The sequence below is a fragment of the Phyllostomus hastatus genome, unplaced genomic scaffold (genome assembly GCF_019186645.2).
Source record: "Phyllostomus hastatus isolate PE091 unplaced genomic scaffold, TTU_PhHast_1.1 phas_scaffold_93, whole genome shotgun sequence".
NCBI lineage: Eukaryota > Metazoa > Chordata > Mammalia > Chiroptera > Phyllostomidae > Phyllostomus > Phyllostomus hastatus.
Genome location: NW_025334042.1, coordinates 21,924,843 through 21,938,943, shown reverse-complemented (window position 1 = coordinate 21,938,943; position 14,101 = coordinate 21,924,843). Strand labels below are relative to the sequence as shown.

Below are 14,101 nucleotides of genomic sequence, written 5' to 3'. Positions count from 1 at the left end.
ACTCACAAAGATGGTCAGGAGAATCAGGTTCCAGGGGAAATGCCTCCTGAAAGGCAAGCCACTGAGTTCAGAGTAGTATGGGGGTGCCAGCAGCCGCAGGCTGGGTCACCCTGCAGGGAGGGGGTCTCTGCCCACCCCCATCCCCACTTCCTGGAGGCTCTTTCTTCAGCCACATTTCCATGCGCTCTCATCTGTGTGTCCACCCTCCTCCTGCCTCAGAGGTATTAAGTAACGGACGAAGGGGCAGGCCTACATGATGGAGCCCAGAGAGAGATGGGGCCCTCTGAGGGGTGCACAGCATGCTGGGGGTAGGCAGCCCTGGGGCCAGAATGTCCAGGACCTGGCTCGAGTTCCCACAAGCTGCTCCTCAGGCCATCACCATACCTGGGTCCAGTGCAGCAGGCCAGGATCAGGTAGGTCGCAAAGAACACCGCACTGTGAGGGGCAGATGAATGGCGAGTCAGCCCGGCCCCTGCTCCTCCCGCTCTCTACCCTCACAGGGCCCCCGGTAAGGTGATGGGGACCGGGGTAAGGCTACAGTCATCCTAGAACTGAACAGTGGGCAGGGCGGTGGTCTCATTCTAAGGGAGAAGGGGAATGGGATGAGCCTGCTCCTAGAAATACTTGGGTGCCGTGGGCCAGCTGACTACCCACCCAGTCAGCCCAAAGTGGCCTCCCTGGACATTTACTGTTTCAAAGGAAAGGCTCATATACACTGTTTCCTACGTGCCGGGCAGAGTGCTAAGTGCTTTGTGGATATTAACTACTGTGATACTCACATCGTCTCTACGAGGCATGTTTTTCACTTAACAGCTGAGGTACAGTGAGGACAGGTGACCTGTCCAAGGTCATGCAGCTATCGAGCAGCAAAGGCAGGATGGGCACCCAGGCACTCTGGCTCCAGAGTCCCAGCCCCACACTGCCTCCTCCAGGCCTTCCCAGCCCCAGCACTGCCTGTAACCATCTTGTCAGTTACTTTATTGTTGGTCTGCCCTGCTGCCAGGGGCAGGGGCAGGAGCAGGGGCAGGGCCCGTGCTGTCCTGCCAGTGCCTGGCACAAACAGGAAGTCTCTGTGGCACAGATTTCTGGAGCAGGCAGCTATGTCCAGTGGGCGACTGGCAGGAGCTCACGTACAACTCAGAGGCAGGGATTGAGAACTGAGGATTTTCTGGAGACCAGTGGAGGTGGAGGCCAGTCCAGGAGGTGGGAGACGAGGGCTGAGGACCCAAGGGTAGGGCATGCTCACACCTCCTGAGATTGGCGCCACCACCAGCGCAGGGTCTCCAGCACCAAGAAGGCTCTCCAGGTGGCGCCTGCCGTCCTTCCCGTCTTCTCCCTCCTCGGGCCTCTCACTCACCCCCCACAATAGTGATCCCGACCGTCCTTCCCCATCCCCAAACCTCCACGTTCCCTCACTCCCCCGCACCACTCTGCCCCAACAAACCTAGCCCCCGCTTCACTTAACGAGAGCTGGCTTTGCCGCTCACTGTGACCTGGGACACTGGCCAGACTCCACCTGACCTGACCTCCCACAACCTGCACTCCCGTCGTCGTTGCCCTGGTTCCACAGTGATACACTCTTGCTCCCCTCCCGCCTCCCTGGCCACTCCTCAGCCTCCTTCAGAGCATCTCTGAACATGCCTCCTTCCTTCCAGGCACAGGGTGCTGTGGCTGTGTCTCCCCTCACGGTCTTCCTGGGTGGGCTCCCTCATGCGCAGGACTTCCTTTATGAGGCCAATGCTCAGCACACACACCTACACTTCTGATCTAGGTTTTCCCTCTAAACTTAAGACCTGAATATCCAATTGCTCACTGGGCAGACATGGCTATTCAGAAATGTGCCAAAGTCGACCCGTTAGACCCGAACTCACCCTCTTCCCCGCTCTTCTCCTGCATCCCTACTGCAAAGACAGGCACCGCCCAAGTGCCCAACCAGAGCCCTCAGCATCACCCTCGGCTCCCACTGCCAGGCCTGATTAATCACTCGGACCTGTCGATCCCCCTACCCAGGCAGCTCTCCAATCTGTCCCCTTGTCTCCTTTCCCACTCCCACTCCTTTCGGTGGGCCACCCCACTCCCTGTGGTCCTCCTGCCTCTGACCCCCCAAGCTACTGGCAGATCCAACCAGGAGACTCCCCCATTTACAACTCCCAAAGACTGGGCAATGCCCTGAGTGATCCACCCCCACCTACCCGTCCAGCCCATCCCTCAGCACACTCCACCCCTCCCCCTCCCCTCTCATCGCCCTCTGCACCTCCCTCTCTACCCCTGCTAGAAAGGACCCCCGGGCAAGGAGGCCTGAGGTCTGGGCTGGAGGGGCTTCCTCGGTGCACCTAGGGCATACGTCAGCCGAAGCCGCACTCCCTGGTCCCATCGGCCTGCTTGTCTGGCCCCCAGTGTGGCCCCTGGGGCCACAGTCTGCGACCTGCTCACTTCCTATTCCTACCTTCTGACCCGGGGCCTGGCACTGGCTGGGTGATCTTTAAATATTTCTGGATGGAGTCTGGAAGGACAGGGAGTGTAGGGCTGAGATGAGCTGTTGGACCTGGTGACCGGGGCCCTCCGTCTTCACCCTTCCCCGCTCCGCAGTGGCTCCCACATGCTTGGGACTGCTGCCACCGTGACGGTGGCTCTCAGCGCCAGGCCCAGGGCTGCTGAACGTGCTGATCCACAAAGGACACAGAATCTCCTGCCCTAGTCGAGAAACACCCCAGCACCTGCTGCCTTTCGGGCTCACTCCAGTCCTTAGTTGCTTCAGCAATGGTAAGAATGCCTTGTCTGTGTGGGTCCTGGGTGCGGGTCCTGCCCCCCAACCAGATGGAAGCCTCCTGAGGCCAAGGGCCCAGTCTCCTTTCCTCTCTGGTCCATAGCTCCTCAACCCCAGAGACAAGCGGCCAGCAAGAAGGGCAGAAGGACTGACGTGGGGGCTCCGGAACACCCCGGGGCCTGACACTCACACCCACCTCCCAGTTTTGCCACTACTATCGTGGTGTGACCTTGAACAAGTTACTTAATTGCAAAGCCCCAGTTTCTTCCTCTGGAAACAAGAACATTAGTACCAACCCACTGGGCTGTGGGGAGGGTGGAATGAGAAAACGCGCATCAAGCATTTAGCCCTGGGCCCTGGCACCAGTAAGGACTTGAGGGTGGGAGCTGTTATTACTGTAATAAGATTGACAGCTTCCTGGAGAGGCTGTAAGCAGCGACCCCCATGCCCCCTCCCACCCTGTGCTCTGGGCTCTACCTTTCCCTCCTCAGCCTGGTTCCACACCCCCACCCCCACCCCCACAGCCCTCACTTTTTCCTGCTGCAGGGCTCAGAGGGAGCAATCAGACAATAAGGCAGGAGCTCACTGAGGGAGATCACTAGGGCCTGCAGAAAGCTGTGGCGGGGCGGGGGGCGGGGGTGCAGGGGGGTGCTACAAGGCTGCCACCCCAGGGGGCAGACAATGAGTCACGGCAGCAGGGAGAGAAAGGCTGGTTTGTGTGTCAGGGCCTGGGCCCCAGGGCCTGGACCGGAGCCACGGTCTGTTTACAGAGTGTCAGGGCAGAGGAGTGAGGCTGTGGGTTGGGGGGGCAGCAGCATCTAAAACCAGGGTCCTCCCTCCAGTGTCCTGCTCTGGGGCAGCCCTGGGCCTCGGGGGTGGCAGCAGGGCACCGAGGGGAAGTGCACAAGCGTTGCAACCAGAGAGACGTGGTTATGCTGCTTCAAAAGCAATAACTTTTCTGAGCCTCAATTTCCTCACCTGTAAAATGCGAATGATAATACTATCTTCCTTGGCAGGGTTGGCGTCAGATCAAATGAAAAATAAAACAGCGCCTCACGCATTTCAAAAACAGCTGTTTTACCCCTATTGCTATTAAGTGCTTAGTACTTCCAAGGGGGTGAGACTGCTAGGCCTCAGCCCAGGAGGCGGATTCAGGGTGCAGGGTGAATGGTGTTGAGGGGTGAGGAAGGGGCAGGGCAGGGCAGAGCCACTGGCTGCATTTCCGGAGAAAAGGGTGGTGGAATTCTTGGGCATCTGGAAGGCTTTGCGACACCCCCCAGAGAGCACGTGGTCCACGCCCACTTCCCACTTCTCTCCGCCCTCCCACCCCTGAGCCAGGGGCAGCGCCTCTGTTTTCTGCCTTGAGAGGCTGCGGAGGAGCACTGATAAAGCTCACCACTCAGAGGCCAGATTCGGACGCCCACCCTCAGTGGGGTGGACTCTGCCCCAACTTCCGAGCCTGCGTATGTCTGGGCCGACTCCCTGCTACCACCTACTCAGGGCACAGGGTCTCGCAGACCCTCCCACAGAAGGTCTGGCAAAAGGCCTGGGATCTCCACTTTCGAGTTCTTGGGACACCTGAGGCTGCCAGGCCGTGCTGACGCACTGGGAGTCATGCCAACCTGCTCTGCGAGCTGGCCTGCGTGGCAGTCCCTTGGGCCTCATTAGCTTTACCACACAGTGCCTCCCAGCTCCCTAAGACACATGCCTCCTGCCTGGTCGGCAGACAGGGCCTCCCTCCTGTGCCCTGGGAAAGGCTCTGGGGGCATGTCTCCTCCTCTGGGACCCCCATATTCATGAGATTTCCCTTCACCCCTCCACTCCGAGGAGCCCCAGACGCCAGAGGAGTCTCCTTCCCATCAGCCTTGGCTGGCTTGTATAAACTCATGGCCTGCTCTGGCGCTGTTCTGGATTCAGGGTGGTCCCGCAGGCCTTGAGCTGAGCCCACGTTGCCACCTGATCCCTTTCCAGGAACAGGCCTGGGACAACCGTACGGTGCAAGCTTCTTGGCCAGGCATTCGGAGCCTCTACCCTACCAGTCCCCACTGCCCTCTGAGATATCCTGGGTTCCCCTGCATGGAGCCTCCTGGCCCTTTGACAAGCTAGTCCCTAATTCACCAAAGCGGTCCCACTGCCACACTGTTGCTTAAGCCACTCGGGTGTCCATCCTTTGAGGCGCACCCCTGATGTGGACTGAGGGCTCGGTGCACCAGGCTCACACCCTCCCTTGTCCCCTCCCCTTTCTGTGAGCGCCACTTTCTCACAGGCTGCCTTGTGCCACCCGCTACCTGCCCCTGCAGACCACCCTTCCCCAGCCCCCCAGCCCAGAACTGGGCTCAACAGGTGCTGAGGGAGAGTCTGCTGAGAGCAGAGCTGTTCAGGATGACCCCTTCATTCCTCAGATAGGAGGGTCAGAATCACCTACACCATCAAACTTCTTCTCTCAAGTTACCCGCCACATTCCTTAAAGAGTATAGAACAACCAGGAGCTCAGAGGCACAGGAGGAAGGGAGTCTTCCAGGCAGAGGGATTAAGAACACAAGCCTCATCCTGAGTTCTGGGTTTGAATCCCAGCTCCACCACTAGCTATGTGACCTTGGGCAGATTACTCAACCTCTCTGGGCCTTAGTTTTCTGAGGTAATCATACCCCCTGGATTTGAGGAGTGAATTCAATACCATATATCAAGCACACAGAACAATGCCCAGCCCTTATTAGGCACTCTGTAAGTGGTAGCAATTATAATTAATAATACTATTAATAAGCATTAATAACAACAATGTTAAAAAGAGTGGCAACATTATTATTAGTGTGGGCCAAGGTGTCCCCTCCCCCTTCCCTTCAGGGCCAAGGTCTTAGTCTCCCTAGCCCGGGCCCCAGCCTCACCCGTCGCTCCTGGTGCAAGTACTAGAACCTGCGCCCATCTGCCCCTCCCCCCCCCCGGCCCCAACACCTAAACACCCCAGGAGGGCCCTTTTGGCCTCGCACTTGTGAGAACAGTTCCTGTGGGGGTGGGGAGAGGCCAGGGGCTTGCACTCTGTCCACACGGGTTTCCCACTGTGTGCACTGAGGGTTCTCTGGGGAGAGTCACGAGGGCCTGGGGGCCGGGGTGTACTCACTAGGATGCCCAGTACCAGCCTGGGTTAGCCTGGACATAGTCCTTAACAGGGTCACTGCAGAGGAGGGAGGGAAAAAGAACAAGAATTTACCCTTGGTCTCTACTTCTAGTTCAAATCTGTGCCTGCCAGCCACTGCCTCCCCCGCCTCAGTTGACAGGGCTTTAGAGAAAGAAAAGAGGCATGCACCCCTGGGAGCTTGGGAAGCCCCAGCCACAGTCCCAGGCTGGGACTCTGAAGGGCCTGGGTGTGGAGCCCAAGGATCTGAGGGAGACCCGGCGGCACCAGGTGCACCCCACCCTGGATGGAGGGCTCCTGCGTGGGCACTGTCTAAGTCCCCTCCCCCAGTACGAGGGGCTGCACTGCCCACACGAGTCTCTCCAGGCAAGCATGCTGAGGGAAGTCTGGCCCTGGGTCCCCCCACCCCAGACCTGACCACCGCCACTCCACCCCCCAAAAATACTGGCCTACTCACCAGAAGGTAAAGAGAGCCACGATACCCAAGGTCACCAGCAGCTGGATCAGCAGGATAGTGTAGACCTGGGGGTGGGAGGGGCTTCTGCTCAGCCTGGGGAACCTTGTTTGAGGCCAGGGAGGCTCAAGTCCCCAGCGAAGCTCAGAGAGGCCCCAGCTTCCCTGTGACTCAACCTACTGTCCAGACCCGCATCCTGTGCCCTCCACCCTCCTTCTTCAGGGTCACTGGAAGGGAGCTGAGGCGTTCCAGAGCCCGCACCCACAGGTGAAGGGGCCCCCACTATCTGGAGAGAAGAGATGATGTGCTTAGGAGTAGCAGGGCGCAGTGGGGTGAAGCCCACAGAAGCACTTCCCAACGGGTGCTGTCAGCTGGCATCGCAAGAGAAGGGGGGACCTGGCCTCTGCAGGCTGAGGGCTGAGCCGGGGCCTTTTCAAAGGGTCCTCCACACCCAGGCCCCCGTCCTGGGGAGTTGGGGAGAGGCAGTTACCTTTCTGATGAAGACTCGGCGAACTTTCTTGTCCTCCCAGCTGAAGGTGGTGAAGAGCTCATGGTCTCCAGCGGGGAAACCACTGTCATAGCTGGAGCTGCTGCCTGGGTGGGCAGGGGAGGGCCGTGAGGGCTCCACCGCCGGAAATACTGCCCGCAGCGGCCACCCGCTCAGAGCCGCCTTTTGTCGAACTGTCCCACGGGCTCTCTGGGCTGGCCAGAGCCTCTCTTCCCAGCCCCCTCTCTGACCTCCCGCTCCAGGTGAGATCTCTCTCCCCGTTGCTTCTCCTCTGTCCTGTCCTGAGTCCTGGGAAGGAACTGCCATCCCCCTTCCCCTTCCCTCCACCCTGGCTGAGGCTTCCTGGGGACGAAACTCTGCCATATAAGTGGGACCCTTCCCTCTGGTGTCCCCCATCGCCTCCCTGGACATTCCAGCTCCCTTGTGGCAAAGAACCAGAGAAACAGACATAATCCCAGGACTTCCTGGCACCTCCCAGCGTCAAAGGTCCTGACCCCGCTTGCTCTGAGGCCCTTGGGGTGGAAACTGGGACTAGCTGGCTGGGCGAATCTGCTGGTGCCGCAGCTGGGATCCGGGGCTGGGGGGAGACTGGAGGGGAAGTGAAGCCAGGGAAGGGCAGGAAGGGGGCTGTGGGTGGGCACGCAGTTTTGCAGGCTGGTCCAGAACTTGGGCTTTCCAGAGAGCTCGGGCTCCACAGTCAAACAGGCCCACACGTGGCTCCTCCTCTAAGACTGACTAGCCGTGCGACCTTGAGCAAATCACCGGCCTTCGCCAAGTCCCATCTGTGAAATGGGTCGGTGATACCCACCTCATGGGGACGAACCGAGATAAAAGCAAAAGTCTATGCTTCTCTGACTGTGACGGGGACATGCTGCCCTCTCCCTTGCACCCCTCATCTGGGCCATTCCTGAGGCCTCGCACACAGCCACCCTGTCCCCTGCAGTGCCCCTGTCGGATCTCCGTGTCCTGTCCGCCCACTGTAATAGCCTCAGTCTTGGTCTTTCAAAGCTGACCATGACTGCTCTGCTTCAAGCTCTTCAATGGCTCCCCACTGCTTCTTACTCAAGTTCAAGTTCCTTAACAAAGTCTCCACAGCCTCCCATGAGCCCTCCAGCCCCATTGCACGCTATTTCCTCCTACTTTTCCTCAGCCTGTTTTTTCAACCACGTGTTCTCTTGCTACTGGGCCTCTGCACATTCCATTCTTTCAGCCTTGAAAACTCATTTCCCTGCCTCTTTCCCAGGATAGCTCATGTCATCCTTCAGGACTCAAAGCAGACAGCCCTTCCTCCAGGGAGTCTTCCCTGATTGTCAGGCAGTTTAAGTGAGTTGCCCAGGCATCTGTCACTGCCTCTGATTCACTGCATGGTAGTTGTCTGTTCACTGGTCTACACAGTTCATTCTGTGAGGGAAAATCGATGCATACCTGGAAATTAGCTCGGTGCCACACACAGTGCCTGGTACACATTTAGCAAATGTTTGTCACATGTTGACTGCAATGGCCTGCCTTTCTGCCCTGATGGTTCCTTGGAAAACTTCCTCAAAGGCAGCCCGTCCTAGCAACTGGGATATGGGAAATAAGGAAGGGGGAGAGAGGTGGACCTATCGCAAACCTGGGGCCTGGAGACCCTCATTCTCTCATCCTTCACTTCTCCTTCATGTTCTCTCTGCATCCCCCCACCAAGGCCCAAATAGCCAGGCCACAGAGGGGGAGAGAGCAAGAGAGAAGGCAGTCCGGTGGGCGTCTGAGCAGTGAGAAGGTTCCCATTAATTTCAGACCCTCCCTGGCCTTGTGGCTGGTCATGGGGAAGTAGCTCTGCTTAGGTCTGTCTGGGGGTTTTGTGGTGGGTAGTGTGGACCACGGTGACTATTCATTGTGAGCAGAGACTGTCTGAGGCACCATCCCTGGGATCCCTTCTAGAATCCTGCTGGGTGGGGGGTTGACAAGGTGAGGAAGGAGGGTTGAGGGGCTGCGGAGGATGCTGAAGGGGCCAATGGAGAATTGAGAAGGGGCCCTTCCTTACCGCTTGTGGGGAGCGCCGCTATGATCCCAGCCCTGAGGTAAAGCTTCCACAGCTGCTCAGCTTAACACAGAGGCTCCCACTGGCTACAATGCTTGGTCTGCAAGGTACTGGCATGAGCCTGGGGGAGTCTGCCTGTGAATTCTGCCTGGTTGTGAGAGGCACCGAGGCCGGCGCCTACACACCTGCCCACACCATGCCCCAGCAATGGCCTGGGGAACGGAGGAGAGACAGGAGAGTGATGGGTGAGGTGGATCCTCAGGCCTCTGGCCCCCAACACTGCTGGAGTCTCCATGGTGATGTGTTCCCCCTAAGTTTCACATCAGCTCACAAATGCACGTGCTGCACCCCAACTCACCGGCAGCCCGCCCCGGCTAAGGCCGAGGCCTGCTGCAGCATCCTCCTGCCCCTTCTTGTTAGATCTGCCCCTGGTTGTTCTCCCTGCATCTGCCCCCTCTGCCCTGGCGTGGCAAACTGAAAAATCCCCTTGTCCCCACCCAAGAGCACTCTGACGGAAGACATCGTACGTCTCCTTTTTCATGGAGTCCTCCTGGGCCCACCCTCAGAACAGCCCTCCAAATGCCAAGTTTGACCACAGAGCCTCACAGGACAGCCATGCAGTGCATCTGCTTCTGCGCAGCTCCCTCCTCCCCCGCTTTTCCAAGTGAGCCCACCACTCCGCCCGACGCTCCAGCCTCCCGCAGCTGAGAGACTTACTAGGGTCCACGTAGGCCCAGCTGGGATGGAGAGGCACAGCCGGAGGGGCGGCGGGGAAGGCCCCTGCCTTCAGCCCCTCCCCAGAGGTGGCCTCTTCATAGGAGGGCGGGGCCGAGGGCACCGCTGGAGCCTCCTTCTTCTCACCATTGGCCTGTTGCTGCCCCTCGGTGCTGGGGGCCTTGTTAGCCACGGAGAGCTGTGCAGTAGAGGCAGAGAGAGATGGTTACTAAGGAAAGGGTGCCTCCCAAGGCCTCCTCACCAAGCCTTCCCTTCAGTTTTGGAAGTTTGGTGGGTACTTTGTCACCTGCACTAGAAAGAGTGGGGATACAGACAAGAATCTTCCTATTTTTGTAGTGTGTGTGTGTGTGTGTGTGTGTGTGTGTCAGAGAGAGAGAGAGAGAGAGAGAGAGAGAGAGAGAGAGAAATATTATTCAGCCCTAAAAAAGAAGGAAATCCTTTCATATGTGACAACATGGGTGAACCGGGAGGACATTGTGCTAAGTGAAATAAGCCAGACACAGAAAGATAAAAATGGCATGACCTCACTGTGTGGGCTCTAGAAAGGTCAAACTCATAGAAGCACAGAGCGAACGCTGGTTGCCAGAGGCTGGGAGGTGCGGGAAATCGGGAGATGTCAGTCAGAGGGCAGGCAGTTTCAATTACGCAAAATGAAAAAGTTCTGGGGAATCTAATGTCCAGCAGGGCGACTGCAGTTGACAGTCCTGTGCAGTGCACTTGTCACCTGCTGAGAGGCCCAAGTGCTCCTGCCACACAGAAAGAGGAAACCATACTGGGCGCTGGATGCATTAAACAGCTTACTGAGGTGGTCGGTAAGTGTATGTGTTTGACAAAACATCGAACTGTATGCCTTAGGTATACACAACTTCTATTTGTCTCTTATACCCCAATAAAGCTGCGGGGGAAATCTCCCCATTTCATAGATGGGAGAACTGAGTTCCAGGGGCGTCAGGGCTGGCTGGGCACACCCGGGAGCTGGGATAAGAACTGAGAAAGGAGAACATTCTTAGGAGAGGCCCCATCAGTGGTCACCGTTCCCGGGGCTGGGATTGGGTTTGCATGGGCCCGCTGTTTCTCTGGGGTCCAAGGAGAGTCCTGGCACACAGCAAGCCCTCAAAGGTATTGAACGAAAGGTATTAAACCCCCTGCTTGCTACCTTGCTAATTGTATTTTCACCTCTGTTTTAAAATGAGGGACCTGAGGAACAGAGAGAAGATTGACCTGTCCAAGGTCACAGAGCCACGCGTGTCCCACAGGGCTGCAGAGCCCAGGGAGCGCCGTCCCAGCACCGGCCTCCTCCTGCTGGGCTGGAGAGGACCAAGGAGCGTGGGGACGAGAGAGCTGGGAAATAGAAGGCCGGGGTGGGGGTGGTGGGGAGGGAGAAAAGAGGGCGAGGAATGGGGACTGCAGGGTGGAGGAAGGACAGAGCCCCGGCTGAGTGTCCTGTCCTGGCCCTGTCCTACTGGAATCTCAGCCTCTCCCCCAAATCAGAGCAGGACCACAGAATGTCACTGCTGGAAGGGATCTCAGAAGCCATCTAATTCAGCCCCTTCCTTCACTTTACAGACCAGGCAGCTGAGGCCCCGAGGGAAACGCGCCCGTGGCAGGTTGAAAACGCACGTCTGTTTGCACTCAGACGGGCCTCCTGCCCCACAGTGAGCTCATCGAGGTCTGGAGGGAGCATGTGAGCTGTGAGGGCCTGAATGGCATCGCCAGAAAGGAGTTGATTGGGGTGGAGGGGTGGTATGAAAACTGAAACAGCAACAAAAGGACTGAACCTCAGAAAGCAGGCTTTAGGTCTGTCTCCAAAAAAGAATGTGTTAAACGCCCTGGCTGGTGTGGCTCAGTGGATTGAGTGCTGGCCTGTGAACCAAAGAGTCATGGGTTTAATTCCCAGTGGGGACATGTACCTGGATTTTGGGCCAGGTCCCCTGTGGGGGGCACATGGGAAGTAACCACACATTGATTTTTCCTTCCCTCTCTTTCTCCCTCCTTTCCCTTCTCTCTAAAAATAAGTAAATGAAATCTTAAAAAAAAATAATGTGTTAAACCTGAAGCGCTACTGAGGAAGGCTGCAGGGTGCGTCTAGCTGAGGCAGCCCAGAGCCGGGCAAGCACCAGACCTCCGCTCTCACTCAGCTCTGAGGACTACTGAACGGGAGGGTCTGTCGCATCACTGGAAAGCTTGTGAGTAAGCTGGGGGTGAGTGACAGAGGAGGCAAGGGTGACACATTCAGCCCAGGACAGGAAGCAGGGTCAGCAAGGTGCTTGGTGGAGGGAGGGGCGGGAAGTGGAGGGCGAGGAAAAGGAGAGGGGGGAGCTTTCATTCTCACCTGGGTGCATACCCCCAGCCTCCTTGGGGAAGGGCCTCCACGCCCAGGCCCATGGGAACGGCCCCGGCTCATCTGCTTCCCTCCCACTCTCTAACCTCCATGACCACCCAGACCAGCAGGGTCGCGCCCAGGAAAGCCCATTTCAGCCTTCCAGAACCAAGGCCCTCTGAGCCCAGACCCAGGGCTCCTGTCTGGGAAAACGGTGATCACCTCTGACGTCAGCCAAGCTGGTCTTCTTCACCAGCCCCCACCCTGGCACTCCGGCACCAGGGGCTCCTGGGCCTTGCTCCCCATACACACATCCGCACCCCCAAGTGGGGCTGGTATCCCCGGTGACATCATTTTGAGGCCTGATGAGCTTAAGACCAGGGAGGGAAGGGTCTGGGAGCCCAAGGAAGGCTACCATTGGCTCTGCAGAGCATCTCAGAAAAAAGAGGGGGTGTGTAAGGGAGGTCCCCATCTGTGTTCTCAGCTCAGTCCTTAGCACCCCCAAACAGGAGGCCAGAGAACCCTCCTCCTTTGCCCCAGGCCAGGCTGTTGTATAATTCCACAGGCTGTCGTGTTACATAACCCTGCTAGGCCAGCCAAGTCTTGCCCCAGCCCTTCCCCTACCTACATTTTAGGTCCAGAACTGGAAAAAAAAAGAAAAGCCAGTTTATCTGGTCCTATCTAGTTCCATGCCCTGCCAAAACCAAAACAAAAATTAGAGCATCCTTATGCATGGTTGCCATAGTAACCCCCAACCACAGAGGATGTATCGGATGTATCCAGATGTGGAGTAACGACAGGGCGTTGGGTGGGGGGTGTTTCTGTGGAGGGCACCAAAGATGAGCTCATGTCTGGGTGGGGACCGGACCAGGAGGGGATGCTGGACAGAGGCCGTGTCTCAGGGCTCACCCTGGTGAGCACGCATGGACACGCACGGACACATGGACACCCTGGCTGACTCCTCAAGGGGGGTTGGGTGTCTGTGCAGGGTTCTGTGATGTCAAAGCAAGGGGTGAGAGGGAGACAGGGGAGGAGAGGTGAGCCCAGTGGGCAGAAAGAGGCCCTGACCCATTCCTTGAAATGGGCCTTTCGGTCCTCTGACTTCAGCAAGGACCACAGAGGACCTCTGCACAAGAGCCAGAGGAGGATGCTTATAGTGGTCCAGGGAGCTTGCTTAGGATGGCGGGGAGCCGGGAAGCCCGAGGATGGAGGATGGCGCAGGCGGGGGAGATGCCGGTACCTTTCCCTGGGTCATGGTGCCGTCTCTCGGGGAAGGGGTCCCTGAGGCAGGAGCAGACGCTTGGGTCACCGCAGCCTGCCTGCGTCTCTTCCTTCTCCGCGTGGGTTCTAGCAACATCCACTGCAGCCGGGCCAGGAGGACCGGAACGTACCATCCGGGCGCTGTGAGAGGAGGGGACTCGGCGGCGGGGAGGGGGGCCGGTGCGGACCGGAGGCTGCCGCGGAGGCCTCTGCGGATACGCGAGCCCAGCCGAGGGGAGGAGGCAGTGCACCGTCCCTCCTCCAGCCCCCTCTTCCCTCTGCCCTCACCCGCGGGACCCGGAGCGCGCGCTGGGGAGCAGCCCCAGTGGATGGTCCCGCTCAGGGCAGGAGGGGGTGCGGGGACTCCGGGACACCAGGGCCCGCCGGTGCCGCCTGCCCGTAACTGGAGCTGGGTGTCATCTCTCCACCACCTCTGCCCGCGACAGGCTCTGCCTCTGTTCCCTCCCTCTTTGGATGCAGCCCTGATTCTGCTTCCATCTCCATTGCCCCTCTCATCATCTCTATTTCATCACCCACGTAGACTGGGGAAAGTCTCCCACGACGTCTTGTCTGCCCCACCTGCCTTCTAACAGGGCCGCTGGGCCCTAAATTCCTATGGGCCTTTGGGCTCGCCAGGTGGGCACCTCTCCTTGCCTCTGTGTTCTCACCTGTGAAATGGGAACAAGAGGCCCCTCATTGCCTTGTCACAGAGACACTGTGGGAAGATGTAGCTTCTGTGTTTTACACCCTCGCTGGGACATTTTTACCAAGTCTTTCCGGGGGCACCTCCGGTTCCGTCTCAAAGCCTCTCCAACACCCTGGCTGCTCTCTTTCTGCCTTCACTCTCAGGGGCCATCACCCATCCCCGCCTTCCCCCATCCCGGAGCCTGCCCCATCCCCTTTC

The 14,101-nt window shown here is 58.3% G+C and overlaps 1 protein-coding gene across 1 annotated transcript in view; it reads right to left on the bottom strand.

Moving 5' to 3' along the window:
- Positions 1-13,515, bottom strand: part of FAIM2 (Fas apoptotic inhibitory molecule 2) — a 28,456-nt gene extending 14,941 nt beyond the window's left edge. Inside the window, exons 1-7 of the mRNA XM_045830091.1 lie at positions 13,178-13,515; positions 9,600-9,795; positions 6,845-6,948; positions 6,358-6,422; positions 5,886-5,939; positions 385-435; positions 7-46 (exon numbers count right to left, since the gene is read on the bottom strand). Coding sequence (XP_045686047.1) covers positions 7-46; positions 385-435; positions 5,886-5,939; positions 6,358-6,422; positions 6,845-6,948; positions 9,600-9,795; positions 13,178-13,294 — 627 coding nt within the window. The 5' untranslated portion in view covers positions 13,295-13,515. The remainder of the gene's footprint in view (positions 1-6; positions 47-384; positions 436-5,885; positions 5,940-6,357; positions 6,423-6,844; positions 6,949-9,599; positions 9,796-13,177) is intronic.
- Positions 13,516-14,101: the final 586 nt, after the last annotated feature.